The 24,046-nt window shown below is 32.9% G+C and overlaps 1 protein-coding gene across 1 annotated transcript in view; it reads left to right on the forward strand.

Moving 5' to 3' along the window:
• The window catches only part of LOC127704339 (RING finger protein 141-like), a 45,882-nt gene that overhangs the window by 19,859 nt on the left and 1,977 nt on the right, over positions 1–24,046 (forward strand). The window contains exons 4-6 of the mRNA XM_052208360.1: positions 5,520–5,668; positions 18,250–18,366; positions 23,572–23,692. Of these exons, the coding sequence (XP_052064320.1) occupies positions 5,520–5,668; positions 18,250–18,366; positions 23,572–23,692 (387 nt within the window). The remainder of the gene's footprint in view (positions 1–5,519; positions 5,669–18,249; positions 18,367–23,571; positions 23,693–24,046) is intronic.

The raw sequence follows: 24,046 nt of genomic DNA on the forward strand, positions 1-24,046 counted from the left end.
ATTGATTGATTGCTTTATGGTTAGAATATTAATACAATCAATCTTTCTCAGATGAATGACTTCTTCATCTCAAGACCTAATAGAAATTTATACAATGAGGAGGGTTAACATGTATCTGGCTAAAAGTAAATTTTTAAACATTAAAAATTATCTCTCCTTTATTTTAAGCAAACATTTATTTGTGGAAGTGAATTTTTGTAAAAGCATCCAAAATTTTCAATGTTTACAGTGTTAGACATGGTTAATACACCTCATGTTTCCAATGTTTCTAGTGTTAAGACAGTGTTAATACACCTGATGTTTACAGTGTTAGACAGTGTTAATACACCTCATGTTTACAGTGTGTTACGGCAAGAAATCACCTTTAAATTGTAGACAACAAAGGATACAAATCAATTATAAAATTTAACAAGATTTATTATACAATTTTACAAGAAATATTATATAAATTGAAATGTCAACTTAACTGTTAAAATATATGTAGGATCCTTTGTCTTTTCTTTATCCGGAATTCTTCTCTTAACTGTATGGAATCCAATGTAATATATACGTCCAATAAGTTCACAATCTAGTATGATGTTGTTTGTAAAAAAAAGTGTCAATCCAACAACTCCAGAGAACTTCTGAGAATACAAGTATATTAATGTCTGTCTGAAAGTCTAACTTTGGTGTCTGTATATATATAGTTGTCATGGAAACTTCTAGAACTCTGTAGAAGGTAAACACCTAGAAAACTGTAGAACGGAAACTTCTAGAATACCATAGAAGTTTAAATTACACATCATAGATTATGATCATTTAGGAATTATTATGCAAGTCAAATAGAAAGTTCTAATCATTCCATCAGTATCTATGATTGTTCCAGTGATTTCTAAACTGCACAATTATAACATAATTTTGTAAACAACTATAAATAGTAAACACCCCAATTATGTATCTTATAAGGCCACACAAAACATATTAGGCCAAGGCAAATAATTATAATAATACAATCTCATAACAAGTGTTAGATTTGGTTAATACGCCTGATGTTTACAGTGTTATAGACATGTTAATACACCTCATGTTTCCAATGATTCAAGTGTTAAACAGTGTTAATACACCTGATGTTTACAGTGTTAGTAGATAGATATAAGAAGATGTGTTATGAGTGCCAATGAGACAACTCTCCATCCAAGTCAAAATTTATAAAAGTAAACCATTATAGGTCAAAGTACTGTCTTCAACACGGAGCCTTGGCTCATACCAAACATGGTTAATACACCTCATGTTTCCAATGTTTCTAGTGTTAGACAGTGTTGATACACCTGATGTGTACAGTGTTAGACAGTGTTGATACACCTGATGTGTACAGTGTTAGACAGTGTTGATACACCTGATGTGTACAGTGTTAGACAGTGTTAATACACCTCATGTTTCAAATGATTCCAGTGTTAGACAGTGTTAATACACCTGATGTTTACAGTGTTGAACTGGATAATACACCACATGTTTCCAATGTTTTTAGTGTTAAGACAGTGTTAATACACCTGATGTTTACAGTGTTGAACTGGATAATACACCTCATGTTTCCAATGTTTTTAGTGTTAAGACAGTTATAATACACCTGATGTTTACAGTGTTAGACATGGTTAATACACCTCATGTTTCCAATGTTTTTAGAGTTAAGACAGTGTTAATACACCTGATGTTTACAATGTTAGACATGGTTAATAAACCTCATGTTTCTAGCGTTAGACAGTGTTACTGTAAATTCAGAAATTATTGCGATGTTTTTATTATTGTGAAAAATGCAACAGGATTATAATCACAATAATTTAAACTCACATTTTGAAATTTTTTATATGAATTAAACAGGATTTTTCTCAATATCGCAAAAATTAAAATCGCATTTTAGTCTAAAATGACAAAATTGCAATGATAAATGCACATAATAATTTCTGAATTTACAGTAATTTGCCTGCTATTTACAATGTTGGACACGGATAATACACCTCATGTTTCTAATGTTTTCAGTGTTAAGACAGTGTTAATACACCTGATGTTTACAGTGTTATACATGGTTAATACACCTCATGTTTCCAATGTTTCCAGTGATAGAAAGTGTTAATTTGCCTAATGGTAACAATGTTAGAAATGGTTAATACTCGTCATGTTTCCAATGTTTCTAGTGTTAGACAGTGTTAATTTGTCTGCTGTTTACAGTGTTAGACAGTGTTAATACTCCTCATGTTTCCAATGTTTCTAGTGTTAGACAGTGTTAATGTGTCTGCTGTTTACAGTGTTAGACAGTGTTAATACTCCTCATGTTTCCAATGTTTCTAGTATTAAACAGTGTTAATACACCTGATGTTTACAGTGTTAGACATGGATAATACACCTCATGTTTCCAATATTTCTAGTGTTAGACAGTGTTAATTTGTCTGCTGTTTACAGTGTTAGACAGTGTTAATACTCCTCATGTTTCCAATGTTTCTAGTGTTAGACAGTGTTAATTTGTCTGCTGTTTACAGTGTTAGACAGTGTTAATACTCCTCATGTTTCCAATGTTTCTAGTATTAAACAGTGTTAATACACCTGATGTTTACAGTATTAGACATGGATAATACACCTCATGTTTCCAATATTTCCAGTGTTAGACAGTGTTAATTTGCCTGATGTTAACAATGTTAGAAATGGTTAATACACCTCATGTTTCCAATGCTTCCAGTGTTAGACAGTGTTAATTTGTCTGCTGTTTACAGTGTTAGACAGTGTTAATACTCCTCATGTTTCCAATGTTTCTAGTATTAGACAGTGTTAATACACCTGATGTTTACAGTATTAGACATGGATAATACACCTCATGTTTCCAATATTTCCAGTGTTAGACAGTGTTAATTTGCCTGATGTTAACAATGTTAGAAATGGTTAATACTCCTCATGTTTCCAATGTTTCTAGTGTTAGACAGTGTTAATTTGTCTGCTGTTTACAGTGTTAGACAGTGTTAATACTCCTCATGTTTCCAATGTTTCTAGTATTAGACAGTGTTAATACACCTGATGTTTACAGTGTTAGACATGGATAATACACCTCATGTTTCCAATATTTCTAGTGTTAGACAGTGTTAATTTGTCTGCTGTTTACAGTGTTAGACAGTGTTAATACTCCTCATGTTTCCAATGTTTCTAGTGTTAGACAGTGTTAATGCACCTGATGTTTACAGTGTTAGACATGGATAATACACCTCATGTTTCCAATATTTCCAGTGTTAGACAGTGTTAATTTGCCTGATGTTAACAATGTTAGAAATGGTTAATACTCCTCATGTTTCCAATGTTTCTAGTGTTAGACAGTGTTAATTTGTCTGCTGTTTACAGTGTTAGACAGTGTTAATACTCCTCATGTTTCCAATGTTTCTAGTATTAGACAGTGTTAATACACCTGAATTTTACAGTGTTAGACATGGATAATACACCTCATGTTTCCAATATTTCTAGTGTTAGACAGTGTTAATTTGTCTGCTGTTTACAGTGTTAGACAGTGTTAATACTCCTCATGTTTCCAATGTTTCTAGTGTTAGACAGTGTTAATTTGTCTGCTGTTTACAGTGTTAGACAGTGTTAATACTCCTCATGTTTCCAATGTTTCTAGTATTAGACAGTGTTAATGCTCCTGATGTTTACAGTGTTAGACATGGATAATACACCTCATGTTTCCAATATTTCTAGTGTTAGACAGTGTTAATTTGTCTGCTGTTTACAGTGTTAGACAGTGTTAATACTCCTCATGTTTCCAATGTTTCTAGTGTTAGACAGTGTTAATTTGTCTGCTGTTTACAGTGTTCGACAGTGTTAATACTCCTCATGTTTCCAATGTTTCTAGTATTAGACAGTGTTAATACACCTGATGTTTACAGTATTAGACATGGATAATACACCTCATGTTTCCAATATTTCCAGTGTTAGACAGTGTTAATTTGCCTGATGTTAACAATGTTAGAAATGGTTAATACACCTCATGTTTCCAATGCTTCAAGTGTTAGACAGTGTTAATTTGCCTGATGTTTACAATGTTAGACATGGTTAATACTGTCGGAATTATTTATTTATTCATGGCATCAACAACTTGTATTGACAGTTTTGTCGCATTTACTTCATGAAGTTTTTGACTGTTTCTCTAAAAAAACGATTTATGGAAAGCAACAGTTTAAAATTGAAATTATTTTAATGACTCAAAATGGAAAATTTCTCAGGAACTGTTAACGCTACTATTGATTTTGAGGTTGAAATAGAAGCAGAAAAGTTTCAAGTTAATACAGTCGAACCTGTACTAAGCAGTCATTCTTGGAAAGAATCAAAAGTGACCGTTCAAGAGAGGTGACCTTTTAAATGAGGTTCAGAAAAAAATTCTTATTCCGACATCGCCTTATAGTTGGTATTGGGGCAAATTGTTTTAGTGTTATCAATCCGTAGAGTTATGGTTCTTGCATCAGTGAATTAAACAGTGGTGGATTCCGGCTGTAAATTTGAAGAAAACATTCAAAATATTTTAATATTCGTGGAGAAATAAGTCAGTGATACGGTTTTCAATGGAAACGGAAGGGAGTAGAACACAAGAAATTCATGATTTCGCCTCATATTGCACAATCTCTGTTGCATATGGATTTCGATGTCATAATAATTTCGGTAGTTTTAAAAATTAAAATGACCATTGTTGAAAATTGAAATATAGATTTCCTACTTCAAATAGCTGATCATGACTGCGTTATACAAGTGACCGCTGATTTGAGTTAAATTATATTGAGAAAACGATTGGGAGGGTCTGAAAGTGGCCGTTGGAGGCAGGTGACCACTTAAACGAGGTGACCATTAAGGCAGGTTTGACTGTACTAATTTACAAGTGATTTTGGACTCATTTACTAGATTTTTTCTGTTTATCAAATGACAGGAAATCATAATATTTTTAGTTTTATACCTGTGAAAGTGTTTGTATATAACTTAAAATAGTTTCACTCCTTTAATGAAGCATGAAACCATTTTGCATTTTACGAATAAGTGTCTAATCTGGAGAAATATTCCTCATGCATGCTTATTACATAGCAAGTACAGCACACGTTTGACACATGAAAAATTACCATTTTCCAAGTTCATTTAATAAAAGTTTTTATTTTTAAATCAGAATTGGCCATTGTCTTTGCTGAAAAGTTATTGAATATTGAAATGATAATAATTTGTCTAGAAATATCATACTATACTCAAGTGGCAGTTTTATTACTGAAAAAGCATTTCTAAACAAAAACTAGGGCAAATTGGCAACCCGGTCTCAATAAAATGACCGAGGTTATTTCTGTAAAAAATAATTTTGGACCTAAATCCCAATCTGCCATTTCAGACATTGGTCGTTCAGTTTAGGTCATTTCTGGAAAATATGACTGTTTCACCTAATTTGATATTGGCTAAACGAATATATCAAACAAATTGATAGGACAAATCTTTTGTTTTGTTTTTGTGGACATGTATTTATTTTTATATTCCAGGTTCTTGCAATCAGAAATCAAATTCTGTCAACTAGACTCCTAACCTTAAAACAGTACATTGAAATATACAAGGAAATAACAGAACAAGTATCTGCCCTGCCAACAGACAGAAGTCGTGTAGATATATGTGCTTCAGTGATATTTGAGCAGTGGGTATTGAAATATAGATTCACATATGTCATCTTATTGGGCTCATAGATGTTTGATTCTTGTATGGATATATTCTTAGGGCAATATTAATAGAGTTTATCTGCAAAAAAAATTATTCCATCTTTCAGTAAAATATGGAAAAATTTTGAAAAATATTTTCAAGTTCCAGAATTTTTTTGATACTAGTAGATGGACTTAAAGTTTTTGCAATTAAGATTTACATACAGTCTTGAGTGTAAGTTTTAGCAGAATTTTTATGTTGGATGACATAATTGAAGTTTACTATGATTTATTAAAAATTTCTTTTTTTTTTTTGCCATTTCGTATTGTATATTTTCATTATTTGTTTTCAGTTGGAAAAAACCTATGGAAAATGTAAAAAAAAGACAAGAAATTTGTCATTATATTTTATAGAACTACTGTTCTGTAGACGTTTTAACTCTTGTCTCAGAAATATAACAAGATTGCAAGCAAATATTTATCTTCATCCAGCTTATCTTCCCTACAGGGATCTCCAACAAAAGCTGCCTTAAAATAAAAACATTTCACACAGCTCACATTCTATTATATCTGCATTCATAAATTTACCTATGTCATTTAGACTATGTCTGCCGTCTAATCTACCTATTTAATAGAAAGTGGTAGAAGAGAGACAGAAGATCTTCCAAATGCAAAAAAAAAAAATGAATCTCTTCTGGCTCACTACCGTCGAACAAAAAAACACGCCCCTGGTTTGTACTCTGATAATGATGAGTTGTACCATGTAAGAATTTTTTACATCTGCTGTGCAGCCACTTCCTGTTTGCTGATAGTTTGAACACCATTTCTTGGCTTGTATGCAAGGGAATGATTTTATATTTGGTCTGCAGGTGGATAATGTTGTATTGAAGTGTGTTACCAATTTTAACATTTAATAGTTGAATAGTATTTTGAAGATTTAATTTCTGTATTTTACTGATAAATGGATTTTTTTGGATTTGCTTAGATACAGTCTAGGATTAAAGTTTTTAAACTTGAATTACAGGTTTTTTAGAGCTGATGCTATCACTTGGCATCCTGTGTTGTTGTTGTAACTTTAAAAAAATCTTCTTCTCTAAAACTACTTGACCAATATAAACCAGCCGAAATGATTCTTACGGTATCTGTTGTTAATGCACTCAGAAAGACATCAATAAGTTTTTATACTTACTTAATTATTAGCACATGTTGCACAAATGATCATTAACAGGAAGAGGACTCACTTCAACAGGAAGTGAGTACTTGTAGATTCATGTAATAGAGTTATCTCTCTTTATATAGTTAAAGTAACATCAGATCAACATTCCCTCTACTTTCTTTTGTTTGATACAATTACAAGATTGTCATAGGGTTTAGACTACCCTCAGATCTTAGGGGATTATTTTGCCTCATATGAAAACATAAAACTTGCTTAATTAAAATTACAAGATCGTCACAGGGTTTAGACTACCCTCAAATCTTAGGGGATTATTCTGCCCCATGTGACAAACATAATTGATAAAATTTTATGACTTATTTCACTATTTAAACATTTTTAGTCCTTGAATATTTTTCCTGTTTGAATAACTAACAAAAGTTCATAATAGAAGCCCCCAACTTTGTCATGCAATTTGTTAATTGTTTATCTCCTGGACACCATTTATTATTGTCTTCTTCTTTTGACGCCAATGATTCAGCTATACCTGCAATGTCAATTCTGAGATGCTTGTCATCTACGAGTTTAGTTGCATAAACAGCGTCAACTACACTTTTATTATACAACCGCAAAAAAATTTTGAGGTCGTATATTGGTATGACGTTGGCGTCGTCGTCGTCGTCGTCGTCGTCCGAATACACAATGGTTTTCGCACTCTAACTTTAGTTTAAGTGAATGGATCTCTATGAAATTTTACCATAAGGTTCAATACCACAATAGGAAGGTGGGGATTGATTTTGGGGGTTATGGTACCAACAGTTAAGGAATTACGGGCCAAAATGGGGCCGAAAATAAGCATTTTTGTAACTTCCAGACATAACTTGTGTGTTAGCATATGGATCTCTTTGACATTGTACCACAAGATTCCATATCACAAAGGGTCAATGCTGGGATTGATTTTGGGGTTAATTGCCTCAAAATTTTAGGAATAAGGGGCCAAAAGGGGGCAAAAAACAAGCATTTTTCTAGTTTCATGACAATAACTTGTGTGTAAGTGTATGGATCTTTCTGAAATTTTACTACAAGGTTCCATTTCACAAAGGGAAAGCTGGAATTGAGTGTTGTGGTAATTGCCCAAAACGTTTAGTAATAAGGGGCCAAAAAAGGGGTTTAAAATAAGCATTTTTTAGTTTCTAGACAATAACTTGTGTTCAAAATTGTATTACAATGTACCATACCACAAAGGCAAGGCTGTTATTGATCTTGGTTTGGGGGGAAAGGGGGGTGGGGGTGATGAATCATAAGGGGGGCGGGGGTCAAAAAAGGGGTAATTTTTTTTTTCCTTTTTTTTTTGTTTAAAATTTACATTTTAAGTTAGTTATTTTTTATCACGAAGAGAAAGTAGGAATTGAGTTTTGGGGTTAATTGCTCAAACATTTATGAATAAGGGGCCAAATATTGGTCGAAAATAAGGATTTTTTTAGTTTGCAACAAAAACTTGTGTTCAAGTCAGGGCTTCCAAAATTATTTTTAGCCAGCCGGACATTTTATATATTATCCCGATTTTAATCCCTTAAGACTAAATAAATAAAAGGCAATTATGGTAATCAGTTGCCGAGTTGGCCATCCCAATGATTGACATTAAAAAAAAAACGATATTAAACTTTCTTTGATTCAAATTCGAAGTTCTGACGTTAACTATTTAATTGGCAGTGCATCATTCGAAGTGTGCAACATCAGCGTACTTATATCTGCTTAGACTCTTTATTTGTGCAAAATAACGTTGTCAAAAACTTTACTTTCGTTTTGTAAATCTAAACGGGATGTTATCTTGACAATGGTAAAACATGGACCAGAGACGGATACGTAAATTCCGTGTACGTTTGCAAAGCATGAATGAGTGTAAGTAGCTCATTCTACGTTATTTCTTCAAGAAAATATTCGAAATAAACGTGAGATAAATATATCAATGACAATTTAAGCATTTTTTGAAGAAATTAGGATGCATAATTAAATTTCACACCTGCGCACACGTGTACTAGTTCAAACAGAGACATGTCTCTGGTTCAAACAACGTGGTTATGACGATTTTTCATTTTCACCTTTTTAATTTTTTCATCAAATCATATTTGTAAACGTATTTCTGATAATTTAAATCTTTTTAACTAAATTAATTAGATGCAAACCGCTGAAATGTAAGAAAATAACTTTGAATAGACCGATCAATGTCCGGTTCAAAATAGTTTACCTGTCACCTGATCAGGTAAATTTCAGCTGTTCGACAACTAATTAGCCTCGATTAAAATGAGAAGGTATTAAAGTAGGGGTTGTTTTGATAGTACTTAATGGTCATGTCACTTTTATGACCGGAAATGTGTGGCTGTTAAAGGCAAAAGGTTGGGTCAAAAAGATCGCGAATTATGTTAAAATGACCCGTCTCTTAAGACTTAAGCCTTGAAAACTAAAAAGTAGATGTCCGTTTCATGCTTTGCCCAGCCGGACTTTTACCGGACATTATACAAATGTCCGGAATATATGACCGTTTTGGAAGCCTTGGTTCAAGTGTATGGATCTCTGTGAAATTGTATTGCAATGTACCATACCACAAATTGAAGGTTGTGATTGAGGTGGGGGATGATGAATCAAAAGGGGGTTGAAAAAATGTGTGGGGGGTAGGATTTTTTTTTTTCCTTTTTTTTTCTTTAAAATTTTCCATTTAAAGATGGTTGTTTCAGATTTATATATGAAAGAAAATAATAATGATACGGTTATATATCATGAGGAATTGAAATTTTAAATTATGTATATTGGAAATTTAGGTTACATTGGAAAGTAATAATTGGCTTTGGGGGGGGGGGGGGGGGGTGGTTATGGCTCTAATGTTTAAGGAATAAGGGGAAAAAAGGTTAAAAAACAAGGGTTTCCATTTTAATAGACAAATAATTGAGTAAAGAACATTATTTAAAAGCAGTGTAAGGTTGGTAATTCAAACTCATTTAAATATCTCATCTACACTGCTTTTAAATTATGTAAATTGGAAATTTGCCAATAACTTTATTGTTAATAAATGCATTGGAAATTTGCCAACAATTTTAGTGTAATAAACTTCATTGGAAATTTGCCAATATAAAATTTTGCTGATGAAGGTTTTTTGTTTACCTTTAGCCTTGACTATGAAGTCATTTTCTATTTTTATAGCCTTATGATGTAGTTGAATTATTTAATACTTTTATGATGTGTTTAAATGGGGTTTTATCATGTTTATGGTTGCAAATTTATTGTTTTATAATAAACTCCATTTAAAATTTGCCAATAAAAAAAATTTTTGTTTATTTTTAGCTATGATTATGATGTCAATTTCTATTTTACTTTTATGGTTGCAAAGAAATTTTTATTTTTAGATATTACTGTTAAATGATGCTGATTAAGGTTTTTGCTATGTTTAGCCATGACTATGATGTCATTTTCTATTTTAATATCTGTTATGATGTATTTAAATGGGCTTTTATGGTTACAAAGGAATTTTATTTTTAGATATTACTATAAAATGTTGCTGATGCTGATTAAGGATTTTGTTTATTTTTAGCCATGACTATGATGTCATTTTCTATTTTAATACCTTTATGATGTAATTTCCATTTTTAGATATAACTGTTAAATGATGCTGATTAAGGGTTTTTTGCTATGTTTAGCCATGACTATGATGTCATTTTCTATTTTAATATCTTTATGATGTATTTAAATGGGCTTTTATGGTTACAAAGGAATTTTATTTTTAGATATTACTTTAAATGTTGCTGATTAAGGATTTTTGTTTATTTTTAGCCATGACTATGATGTCACTTTCTATTTAAATACCTTTATGATGTATATAAATGGGCTCCCATTATTTAGATTTTTGATTATTTATACATGTTACCAAATTGGTCCACATTGAACAAAAACGGTCCAAATTTCAACTTTATTACATTACATCAAACATTGAATTCTACATATTCTTTGATATATTGAAATTAACAAACAATTTAGTTTATGGATATTCCACCATAATAGGTAAATTAAATTTTTTCCAGTTCTTACACCACATTCATCCTGTGTCAGAAACCTATGCTGTGTCAAATATTTAATGACAATCCAAAGTCATAGCTGTATCAAGCTTGAATTTTGTGTCCATACTTGCCCCAACTGTTCAGGGTTCGACCTCTGCGGTCGTATCAAGCTGCGCCCCAGCGAAGCATTTTATTGTCAATGTAAGCTACAATTGGTATAGTCTGATGTTTTAATCCTAAAATGTCTTCAATTATTCGACGTGATAGAAACTAGACCCTTTATAGCTTGCTGTTCAGTGTGAGCCAAGGTTCCGTGTTGGAGGCCGTACTTTGGCCTATAATGGTTTACTTTTACAAATTGTGACTTGGATGGAGAGTTGTCTCATTGGCACTCATGCCGCATCTTCTTATATCTATCTAACCTATCTTGTAGGCTTATAGCTTCTGTTGCAATTGTGGATCTTATTACACATTTGATTTTGTTTGCTTGCCAAGTTATTGGACAGCTATTACTTTCATTATCAACTATCCAAATTACATGAGATTCTGTACTGCCCTTTCATTACTAATATTTCCCAGAGAGGTGTCTCTTAAAATGATAATTTTCCATTCTTTTATACATGTATCTTTATTCTTTTTTAACTGGATTTTCGAAAGAAAAATCTGTTATTGATTTTGGGATGTACGGCGGGCAGGCAGCGCTCTGGGGGCTGCCAAACAGTGTCCGTTCATTAACATAAAAACGCTTTGATGAAATCTTTTCAAATTTAGATATGTTGTTTTCTGTGACAGGTCAGGTTCAATTTTCACTATTTTAGCTGTTCTCGTTGTTGAGTTGTAGACCTTTTCAATAGCAAAAGTATTTATTGTATGATTTATTCAGTTTGAGTTATTTCCCTTTGAACAGAAAATTAATAAGTATATGGATAATATTAAACTGTGTTTCATTTCAACATAAATTGAATATATATAGGGTTCTTTCAAATGCTTAATCTAAACCTGTATTTAAATATTGTTTTTTGGGCCCAGTTTTCAAGTTGGTCCAAATCAGGGTCCAAAATTAGACTTTGTTTGATTTCAACAAAAATTGAATTTATGGGTTCTTTGAAATGCTGAATCTAACCATGTATTTAGAGATTTTGGATTTTGAGCTCCTTAATCAAATTGGTCCACATTGAGGTCCGAAGGGTCCTGAATTAAACTTTTTTGTTTGATTTCATCAAAAATTAAATTCTTGGGGTTCTTTGATATGCTGATTCTAACAATGTACTTAGATTTTGGATATTGGACCATAATTGGTAAATGTACAATTTCAAATTTTTCAGTTCTTTGACCACATTCATTTTGTGTCACAAACCTATGCTGCGTCAAATATTCAATCACAATCCAAATTCAGAGCTGTTTTAAGCTTAAATGTAGTGTCCATACTTGCTGAACTGTTCAGGGTTCAACCCCTGCAGGAAATCCAGTTTGCTGTCAATCTGAGAGCCTCTTGTTTGAAATGAAATTATTGATTGATTTTCTTAAGTCTATTACCTGCTTTGATTGCTCTTATCAAATGTGCCACTGTCCCTTCTTTAAGTTTAGTACTCATGTCTATCATTTCAAAAGCCATATCAGGTCTTGAAACTTGAACAGCCAATTTATTTGGCCAATTAACTTCCTGTACAAGGTTTACTCATTAGTATTGAGGACATCTTGTTTCATAGCAGCCCTTGATGGTTTTATAGTCGTGTTATCTATTTTCTTCATATATATATGTAGAATGATCCAGAATTATGCCATTTTTGTTCTGATGATTTGAAATCATACATTTCCGTACTCCATGAATACCTTACAACAAAATTATTTTTATTTAACTGTGTACGTTATTTTATTTGGTGGCATTTTTGTCCAAGGTTATGGTTGTCTTTCTGATATTGTTTTACGTCTAACCCCCTTGTTTTATTAATTTTGTATTTACATTGTGTCATAGATCAAATTCATTCCTTCAGTGTATGTTCACTTGTTTTTATATTGGTATGACGTTGGCGTCGTCGTCTGAAGACACATTGGTTTTCGCACAATAACTTTAGTTTAAGTGAATGGATCTCTATGAAATTTAACCATAAGGTTCAATACCACAAAAGAAAAGTTGGGATTGATTTTGGGGGTTATGGTACCAACAGTTTAGGAATTAGGGGCCCAAAATAAGCATTTTTCTAGTTTCATGACAATAACTTGTCGAACAGTGTATTGATCTCTCTGAAATTATACCACAAGTTTCCATACCACAAAGGGATGGTTAGGATTGGCTTTGGGGGGTTATAGCTCAAACCGTTTAGGAATTGGGGGCAAACAAGTGAGAAAAAACAAGGGTGTCCTGGTTAATGGACAATTACTTAAGTACAAATTACAGTGTAAGGGAGGTAATTCAAACACAACTTTGAATTACCTCATTTACACTGCATTTAAATTATGTATAAAGAATTTATTGTATTGTCTTGTGGTGATTAGCTGTCAATTCATTTTTAGAAGTTACTATTTTAATAATTTTAAAAATGCTGATTAAGGATAATTAATTTTAGCTATGATTATATATGTCATTTTCTATTTTAAGACTTTTATGATGTATTTAAATGGGTTATTATGGTTGCAAACTCCATATTATTGTGTCTATTTTTGGCCCATCTGTTCAGGGTTGGACCTCTGCGGTCGTTTCCAGCTGCGCTCGGCGAAGCAATTTATTGTTAATATGTCTTTTGATTGAGTTAAACCATTTCAATTGATATTTTATAGTGTATCTTTCTATGTTGTGATGTTACACTATTGTTTCAGGTAGGGTGAAGGTTGGCGCCTATTAAAACGTTTAAACCCGCTGTATTTGTTTGCACCTGTCCTAAGTCAGGAACCTGATGTTCAGTGGTTGTCGTTTGTTGATGTAGTTCACAAGTGTTTCTCGTTTCTCGTTTTTTATATAGATTAGACGGTTGGTTTTCCTGTTTGAATGGTTTTACACTAGTCATTTTTGGGGCCCTTTATAGCTTGCTGTTCAGTGTGAGCCAAGGCTCCGTGTTGAAGGCCGTACTTTGACCTATAATGGTTTACTTTTACAAATTGTAACTTGGATGGAGAGTTGTCTCATTGGCACTCATACCACATCTTCTTATATCTATATATGAAAAGTTTTGCTCTTCAATTTTTCCAACAACAAATCTTGTCCTTAGTTTTCTTATAACTTCCTCAAATTGTTCATTCCCAGTATGTAGAAAATCATCTACATGACAACAAATTATTCTACTTAGACGTTGGACAGTATGTTTGGCAAACACTGCAGGGTCCAAACTACATTGTTTACATCCAATTTCATTCTCATCACTGTCACCTGTGACCTTTTCCCACTCAACTTTTATCTAAATCTACACTTTTCTGATCTTCATCAACATCATCTTGAACATTATACCAATGTTTATTTTTCTCGGTTGTTTTTCCTGCTTTACTTAGTACAGTAGCTTTAGTCCATGTGTTTGAATTAGGCAGTTTGTACTGAATTTTGTCATTTTCTTTTAGATTAGGTTTTATTTTTGCCTGAATGTTTTCCATCTGATGAATGCTTTCTTTTGATGTTGATATCAACTTGGAAAAACAATCTTTCTTTTCTACACGGGATACTTCATTATTTTTATTGGTACCTCAGGGTTCATAATTTCCTGTTTCATTTGTATCAGGTGTTTCAAAATTGTCATTTTGTTCCCAAAAATTAACATCTTTAGTTTTAGTTAATCTGTTTGGTGAAACTCTCACAAAGACTCCTCCATGTCGTACAAAAATTACTTATCCGTCCTGGAAAACTACCTTTCCTGGTCCTAGCCAGCGATTTTTTCCCTCTCGCTTATAAAAACGCTGTCACCATGATCAAATATCTGCTCTGATGCTCGTATTTTGCCTCGTAGTGCTCCCCTAATGCGTTCATCTAACTCTGATTGAATGTAAGCTTTTCAAGAATCATGTAAAATATTCAAATGTTTTGCAAGTTCTTCACTTGAAGTTTTTCTTTCTAAAGCTGGCAAAGTGTCTTTCAAAATGTTCGGAAGATTAGGAGTCCCAAAACAAGTTGATTACTACTGAATTCATTCCACATCTGTAATTCATTTCCTGCCATATTTGCCCAACAAAGAAAGCTCTGATCATTCACCTGTCTATTATCTGCTTCCAGCTTCATAAGCATTGTATCAGTAATTGTATGGACTCTCTCACATAGTCCATTTTGGAAAGGACTTTCACCAGCTGTTGTATAGACTTTAACATTCAGTATTGACGCATCTTCTCTTATTTCATCTGAGCTGAATTCACCGTTATTATCTGTTAATATAGTTCCCATAACACCAAATATTCCAATCCAATTAGTCATCATTTTCTCAATAACACCTGTAGTCTTCTTCCTATCAATAAAACAGATACAGTGTATCGTGACCATATGTTGATCATGTGCAAAATCCACCGTCCATTCCACTGTTTTAGGTCCATTGCCACTTTTTCATTGAATTGAGATGCCATAGGTAGGGACACTACTGGTCTTGGTGGTGTTTTTGCATATCGCTTACAAATTTCACATTGTTCCTCTATAGTTGACATTTCTTGTTCATATTCCTCTTTCAAGACTCCAGCATCCTTCAAAAGTGCAATTAAATGCTTCATTGGTGGGTGTGCAAATTGTCTGTGCAACTTAAATACGGTTGCATATCTTTTTTTCAAGTCTGATTCTTCAAGTTTCACAGCACTTACATCTGCGACTGGAATTTCTTCAGTTTTATCTATTGGAATGCAATAGTGACCTGACGAAGTTAAATTCAATGAGATATGTTGACCAAGTATTTCTGCAGTATCATTTTCCAGGTCCATTTTCACACTTGCCTTTTTCATAGCTGTTCGAGACAATAAAAGGGGAATGTCAGAATCTACAACATCAGTTTTTATTGTGACATCTTTACCTGCAATAACTGCAGGCAGACTATACTCTCCAATTGATTTTAAATGTGTTCCACATCCAAATTTAAATACCTTGTTGCCATCCTCCTTCAAAATCTTTGCTTTATCCTTTCTACTTAAGGAGTCAACATAACTCCTCATCCATAATTGTCCACAAACAGTGCTACTACAGGCACTATCAAGAACAGCACAGTTTTGTGCATTAATTCCAAGACAAGTGATATCCTCACGCACATTTCCTGTAAACATGACTACTTCTTCTTCCTCTGTTATATTTACTCTCTCCTGCATATTCTCCCAGCTGTGTGGACAGTTTGCCAACAAATGTCGGAAAAATCCACAAGATCTACATGTCATTAATGTGCCGTCTGCACCTGTTGGATTTACACTCTTATTTACTGTAGAGCTGCCTCCCCTTGTCCAATTTGTTTGTCCACCCCTTTGACTTTTATTAAATCCTCTACTATAGAAATTGCCTCTACCTCTTGAAAAATCTCCCTTAACATTATAATGAAATGGTTTGTGTCTATTTCTTGTATATCCTGCTGCCAGGAGGGCTTCTTTATTCTCAGCCAAAAATGCAGGTTCAAGTTTAATGCTTCCTATTGAGGCAGAGATTTTGTCTGAATCACACATTTCACCCTTAAATTTTTTTTAGAGATCTCTTTGCTTCATCATACAATGTTGGTTTGTTTTCATAATTCATGCCTGTTAGAACTAACATTTTTTCTTCTTTGGTAATTTTGGCTCTTCTCAGTAGTTTAAATGCCAATATTTCGGAGGGCAACTTCATATTTTTCTTTTCAATTTTTCGATACTTAGCATCAAATGTATCTACATAATCTTGAATTGATTGATTAGGGGCCCTTTGAAAATCTTCAAAGTCTTCAAACATTGCAAGACTGTCAGCTAAGTCATCTGTTGCAAGATGTTTGTCCATAAATGCAGTTAGTGTGGTCAGTCCACAGTGTCTTTCTTTAAATCTCTACACTTATCTGATCAAATGCTTTTTTTTTTATTGTGGATTCATCATCTTCAGGCAGGGATAAGGCAATTACAACACTGTTTTTTCTTATCTAACTCAGTTATTTCTTTCCAGGCCAGAAGTTCTTGCTTGTAAAGTTCATATGATTTCAGTTTTGCATTGTAATAAGGGGGGTTTATTTTTGTTGACATTTTGTCCACCTTTGAATTTTCTCTCCACTTTAAACTCTATTGTAATACACTCTGATGTCTTCTTTTCAACCACGCTCTGCTACCATTTGTTAATGCACTCAGAAAGACATCAATAAGTTTTAATAGTTTAATAACTATAAGCACATGTTGCACAAATGATCATTAACAGGAAGAGGACTCACTTCAACAGAAAGTGAGTACTTGTAGAAACATGTAATAGAGTTATCTCTCTTTATATAGTCAAAGTAACATCAAATCAACATCTGTTTCGTGTCATGTCTATCAACCAACATGGCCACTGTGGCTTTAAATAGAATATAAAGGAAAAATGCCAAAGTTGTCAAAGTTCTTGAAAAACCATGATAGATAGAAAATCTGACTGGTGCAAAATTGCCCAGAATAGAATTGAGAATAGAAATGGGTAATGTGTCAAAGAGACAACAACCCGACCAAAGAGCAGTGAGAAAATCCAGCACCCTGAGGCAGGCTTCAGCTGGACCCTTAAGACTAATGTATACTCGATCAGCAAAATGGATGCCACACTAAACTCAGAAAGTCAAGATCTACATTTTCCCCATTTTCCCATTTCCACCAAAAGAATCAGATGAGTCCTTGTAGGAGTTATTGCCCTCAATGAGAATTTTCATGTTTTTGTTGAATATCTTTAAATCTATAATAGATAAGCTGAAAATGTTCATATCCAAAAGGATCATCAAAACAAGATCTACAAAAATGAAAATAAGACTGAAAACCAACAGACAAATCCTTATAGGAGTTATTGCCCTTAAGGTAGATCAGGTGTCTTCAGCCATCTTTGTTGTAAAAAAGCATAAAAAAGTTGGTCTAGATCTTCAATGAAATGTGCAAATTTCGAGAGAAGAATGTAATTTATTTGTAAGAATTTGCATTTTAATGAAGAAAATCATGTATTATATCATATTTTTAGGACTGTTTTTTTTCACAAATACTGAATTTTTTTGTTTGATTAAATTGACATTGCCATATAAGGATAGATAACTCAGACAGAGTCATTTTTATAAAGGAATGACTTAGGAATTTACCTATTATGAACTTTACAAAAGCACCATACATATGAGAACAAGCATTGATAAATAAATAATGCTAAATGAGAAAATTTTAAGAAGAAATTGGAATTGCATGTGTAAAAATTTGTATTGTAATTGTAATCAGTAACATGTTTACCCTTATATTGTAACATCAGTAATATTTTCAGATCAAGAAATGACGTATCAGCAGAGGAGGAGGAAGAATGTTGTATCTGTATGGAAAGCAAACCAGAACTGATACTCCCATGCACACATAGATTCTGTGAAGGTTGTATAAAGGAATGGTATGTATATACATTCCCATGCACACATAGATTCTGTGAAGGTTGTATAAAGGAATAGTATGTATATAAATTCCCATGCACACATAGATTCTATGAAGGTTGTATAAAGGAATGGTAGGTATGTAAACTCTCATGCACACATAGATTCTGTGAAGGTTGTATAAAGGAATGGTAGGTATATAAATTCCCATGCACACATAGATTCTATGAAGGTTGTATAAAGGAATGGTAGGTATATAAACTCCCATGCACACATGGATTCTGTGAAGGTTGTATAAAGGAATGGTAGGTATATAAATTCCCATGCACACATAGACTCTGTGAAGGTTGTATAAAGAAATGGTATGTATATAAACTCCCATGCACACATAGATTCTGTGAAGGTTGTATAAAGGAATAGTATGTATATAAATTCCCATGCACACATAGATTCTGTGAAGGTTGTATAAAGGAATGGTAGGTATGTAAATTCCCATGCACACATAGATTCTGTGAAGGTTGTATAAAGGAATGGTAGGTATATAAATTCCCATGCATACATAGATTCTGTGAAAGTTGTATAAAGGAATGGTAGATATATAAACTCTCATGCACACATAGATTCTGTGAAGGTTGTATAAAGGAATGGTAGGTATATAAATTCCCATGCACACATAGATTCTGTGAAGGTTGTATAAAGGAATGGTAGGTATATAAACTCCCATGCATGCATAGATTCTGTGAAGGTTGTATAAAGGAATGGTAGGTATATAAACTCTCATGCACACATAGATTCTGTGAAGGTTGTATAAAGGAATGGAAGGTATATAAACTCCCATGCATACATAGATTCTGTGAAGGTTGTATAAAGGAATGGTAGGTATATAAACTCCCATGCACACACAGATTTTGTGAAGATTGTATAGAGGAATGGTAGGTATATAAACTCTCATGCACACATAGATTCTGTGAAGGTTGTATAAAGGAATGGTAGATATATAAATTCCCATGCACACCCAGATTTTGTGAAGGTTGTATAAAGGAATGGTAGATATATAAATTCCCATGCACACCCAGATTTTGTGAAGGTTGTATAAAGGAATGGTAGATATATAAATTCCCATGCACACACAGATTCTGTGAAGGTTGTATAAAGGAATGGTAGATATATAAATTCCCATGCACACATAGATTCTGTGAAGGTTGTATAAAGGAATGGTAGGTATATAAACTCCCATGCACACATAGATTCTGTGAAGGTTGTATAAAGGAATGGTAGGTATATAAACTCCCATGCATACATAGATTCTGTGAAGGTTGTATAAAGGAATGGTAGATATAAAAATTCCCATGCACATCCCAGATTTTGTGAAGGTTGTATAAAGGAATGGTAGATATATAAATTCCCATGCACACACAGATTCTGTGAAGGTTGTATAAAGGAATGGTAGATATATAAATTCCCATGCACACACAGATTCTGTGAAGGTTGTATAAAGGAATGGTAGATATATAAATTCCCATGCACACACAGATTCTGTGAAGGTTGTATAAAGGAATGGTAGATATATAAATTCCCATGCACACATAGATTCTGTGAAGGTTGTATAAAGGAATGGTAGGTATATAAACTCCCATGCACACATAGATTCTGTGAAGGTTGTATAAAGGAATGGTAGGTATATAAACTCCCATGCACACACACAGATTTTGTGAAGATTGTATAGAGGAATGGTAGGTATATAAACTCTCATGCACACATAGATTCTGTGAAGGTTGTATAAAGGAATGGTAGATATATAAATTCCCATGCACACCCAGATTTTGTGAAGGTTGTATGAAGGAATGGTAGATATATAAATTCCCATGCACACCCAGATTTTGTGAAGGTTGTATAAAGGAATGGTAGATATATAAATTCCCATGCACACACAGATTCTGTGAAGGTTGTATAAAGGAATGGTAGATATATAAATTCCCATGCACACATAGATTCTGTGAAGGTTGTATAAAGGAATGGTAGGTATATAAACTCCCATGCACACATAGATTCTGTGAAGGTTGTATAAAGGAATGGTAGGTATATAAACTCCCATGCATACATAGATTCTGTGAAGGTTGTATAAAGGAATGGTAGATATATAAATTCCCATGCACACCCAGATTTTGTGAAGGTTGTATAAAGGAATGGTAGATATATAAATTCCCATGCACACACAGATTCTGTGAAGGTTGTATAAAGGAATGGTAGATATATAAATTCCCATGCACACACAGATTCTGTGAAGGTTGTATAAAGGAATGGTAGATATATAAATTCCCATGCACACACAGATTCTGTGAAGGTTGTATAAAGGAATGGTAGATATATAAATTCCCATGCACACATAGATTCTGTGAAGGTTGTATAAAGGAATGGTAGGTATATAAACTCCCATGCACACATAGATTCTGTGAAGGTTGTATAAAGGAATGGTAGGTATATAAACTCCCATGCATACATAGATTCTGTGAAGGTTGTATAGAGGAATGGTAGGTATATAAACTCTCATGCACACATAGATTCTGTGAAGGTTGTATAAAGGAATGGTAGTTACATAAACTGCCATGCACACACAGATTCATTTACCTTTAATTTGTCTTCTTGTCTGATCAATTACATTACTACTCTTTGAAGTAATTTTTTATGTAATTTTTCTTGTTAAAAGCAAAATGTCAGTGTGAAATATGGGAACTCTTCCCCTCAAAGTTCAAACAGATTGCATAAGTTTTTCTTTTCTAAAAACCATTGAAAGTTCTAAGTTAAATCAGTATCTGATGTATATGTTTATTATATCTAGGCACCTATATATTTTATATACTACCAGAAAGTAATATATTGCTTTAAGACACAAGGATTATGATAGCTTTTTCTTTTCAAACAAAGGAATGTACACTTCAAAAAAATGTGTGGACCTTTTGGTTGTTATAAGAACATCATTCAGTTTCAGTTGTTTAAATAGAATAAGATATAATGGCCAACTTTACATTTGATGTATTTTATAACTTTTTAGTAAAATACTTTTACCTTTGGGTAGAGACTTTTAAAGATGGAATTGTAGAAATGTAAAATCAGTGATGGGTAACATATTTGGAAACTGAACTCTATAAATTGAGGGTATTTAATTAAAAGATAGTCCTGTATTTGAAAGAAAGAGGATTTTTGTTTTTGTTTTACAAATCAATTGTTATATTCTTCTGCCAGCTTAAAATGTAACAGCACAAAGAGAGACACTCTAGTTGCACATGATTAGTGTTTGGGAAAGCCGTATTTGTTAATTATCAGTCATCACAAATAACACAAAGTGCAAGGGTCATTCACTATTGATTATATCTTTGCATTGAAGTACCTAGTATGAAGACAATTTTGACATCAAATTCTAAAAATTTCTATGGGTGGGAGAATTTAATTTTCAAAAGTGCATACAAAATGCATTTGTAAATGAACTCAAAAAAGTTATGCTTGTAAGATTTTATATGATAATGTGAGAATAATCTACACAATCTTATCTATACATTTGTGTATTTCTTTCAGTTTGAGTCTCTGATTTTTATCAATATTTGCTCTTTTGGGAGATCACTCTCCTGGCTGTTTGTATATATATTGAAGGTGTGCATGTGGTCAGGGTTTTGATTTTTATTAATATTTGCTCTTTTTGGGAGATAGTTGAACTTTGTCATTTTTGGAGAATATACTTGCATAAGAGGTGCATAGCATTTCTGGATAACTTCTCCTACAGTTTGAATGCTAGGAAGTTTTCACTTTGCTGGCTGTTTGTACATATATTGAAGGTGTGCATGTGGTCAGGGTTTTGATTTTTATTAATATTTGCTCTTTTGGGAGATAGTTGAACTTTGTCAATTTTTGGAGTATTTTCTTACATAAGAGGTGCATAGCATTTCCAGATAACTCCTCCTACAGTGAACAATAGACCTATGTGCTCCCATGCTCAACTTTGTGTATTTTACTTTGCATCTGCAGGGGTATCAATTGTGTCTCCCAAACACAATAATATCTCAAAGAAAGTCCTACATTGACTTTGTTATAATACAGTTACTTCAGAGTGGAGTGCGGGGGCATCACTTTCTCTAGTTTGAGGTTGCCTACCCATGCCTTGTAGGGATGGGAAGGTAGGTAGTGATTTTATTATTTTTTTTAGGCCAACAACATAAGTTACATGTTTAAGACAAGAAATGACGTTAAAGCAGGAAAAAATCTTTTAAAAAAAATTTGAAACAATTTGTATCATTAAATTTTTTCGTGTAGGCTGGATTTTAGGTGGGTAGGTAGGCAACATCAAACAATTTAAATGTTTGGCCTAGAAGCTCTCAAAATGGTGTCCATAGTTCTTTTTCTTTCAGGATATAGACAATCTTCTAATGATCTCCATGAATGTCAGGAAAAAAAACAATAAAAAATGCTCACCCTTTTATAAGGGGCAGGAACCAAAACAAAACACCCGATTTTCTGGGAAATACAGTATTTTTTTAATTTTTTTAAATGCATTAGATTAATGTCAGTGAATCAGTAAATTAATAACACAATTTTCTTTAAACTTTTTAATGTCCTGCAGAGCTTATTCTGAAAGAAAGTGTCTACTCAACAGATCTGAAAATCACTTAAATGGCACAACTCATCTGATAAAATTAAAGACTAAATATCAAATGATTTCTCAATTCAGAAGTTAGTAGACATAATGCATGTTATAAACAAACTGACTGATGGACAAGCTGATTGCAGTATACCACTGAGTTGGTGAATGGAACAATGCATATTTTTTCTTTGTAAATTACATCTAAGCCATGTTAGTGATTTGTCTGTTGTTAGATATCATCTTTTATCACATCATACCTCCTCAAAAAGTCCAACATTTATTTATAAATTTATAAATTGTTTTACTGATTTATGATTCCTATTGCTGTGAATTCATTATTATTTGTTGGATACCAGTTTTCATGGGCATAGGGGAACCACAAATTTGAATATTTATAACAAATCACAAATTTTCTATAGGAATGTATACATTAATTTTTAAAACCATGAAATCAAATATCTACGAAAATGCAGTGTACCTCAATCCATGAATATTGGTACCCACGAATACAAATGAATCCACAGTTTATTTTATACAGTTTTGTAGGAAAAGTGGTATGCAGAGTACTTTTATTTGTGATTATCTGTTTCAGGAATGTGACAAGTAAGACTTGTCCAATCTGTAGAGAAAGGGTGAACAGTGTGGAAGACACTTGGGTATTAACAGAAAAACCAGATACAACAGAATATGAAAAAGATGTCAAAGGTTACCTGGTCAGTCTAGCTGATAGGAAAGATTCCTGATGTTGTTAACTGCTCAATAGTTTACATACTATCATTATAATATACAGTATATTTTGTGTGATTGAGATGGTACATTTAAAGGGTAAAATTGTCTCTGAATGTAAACTTTTTAATTAATTTTCAAATTAGCAATAGCTGATTTTTATTCAATGAACTGATTTATTTATGGTCTTCCAACTAGCAAAAGTATGATGACTGCACTTATTTAGAAACAAAAAGATACGAGAAGCCAAGCTACATGTATTTTAAAAGAACTTTGCTTAAATCCAAATGTAAGAAGTAACAGATAGGTCTGATACATTAGTAATACAGTTGACTCAATTT

The sequence above is a fragment of the Mytilus californianus genome, unplaced genomic scaffold (genome assembly GCF_021869535.1).
Source record: "Mytilus californianus isolate M0D057914Y unplaced genomic scaffold, xbMytCali1.0.p SCAF_6, whole genome shotgun sequence".
NCBI lineage: Eukaryota > Metazoa > Mollusca > Bivalvia > Mytilida > Mytilidae > Mytilus > Mytilus californianus.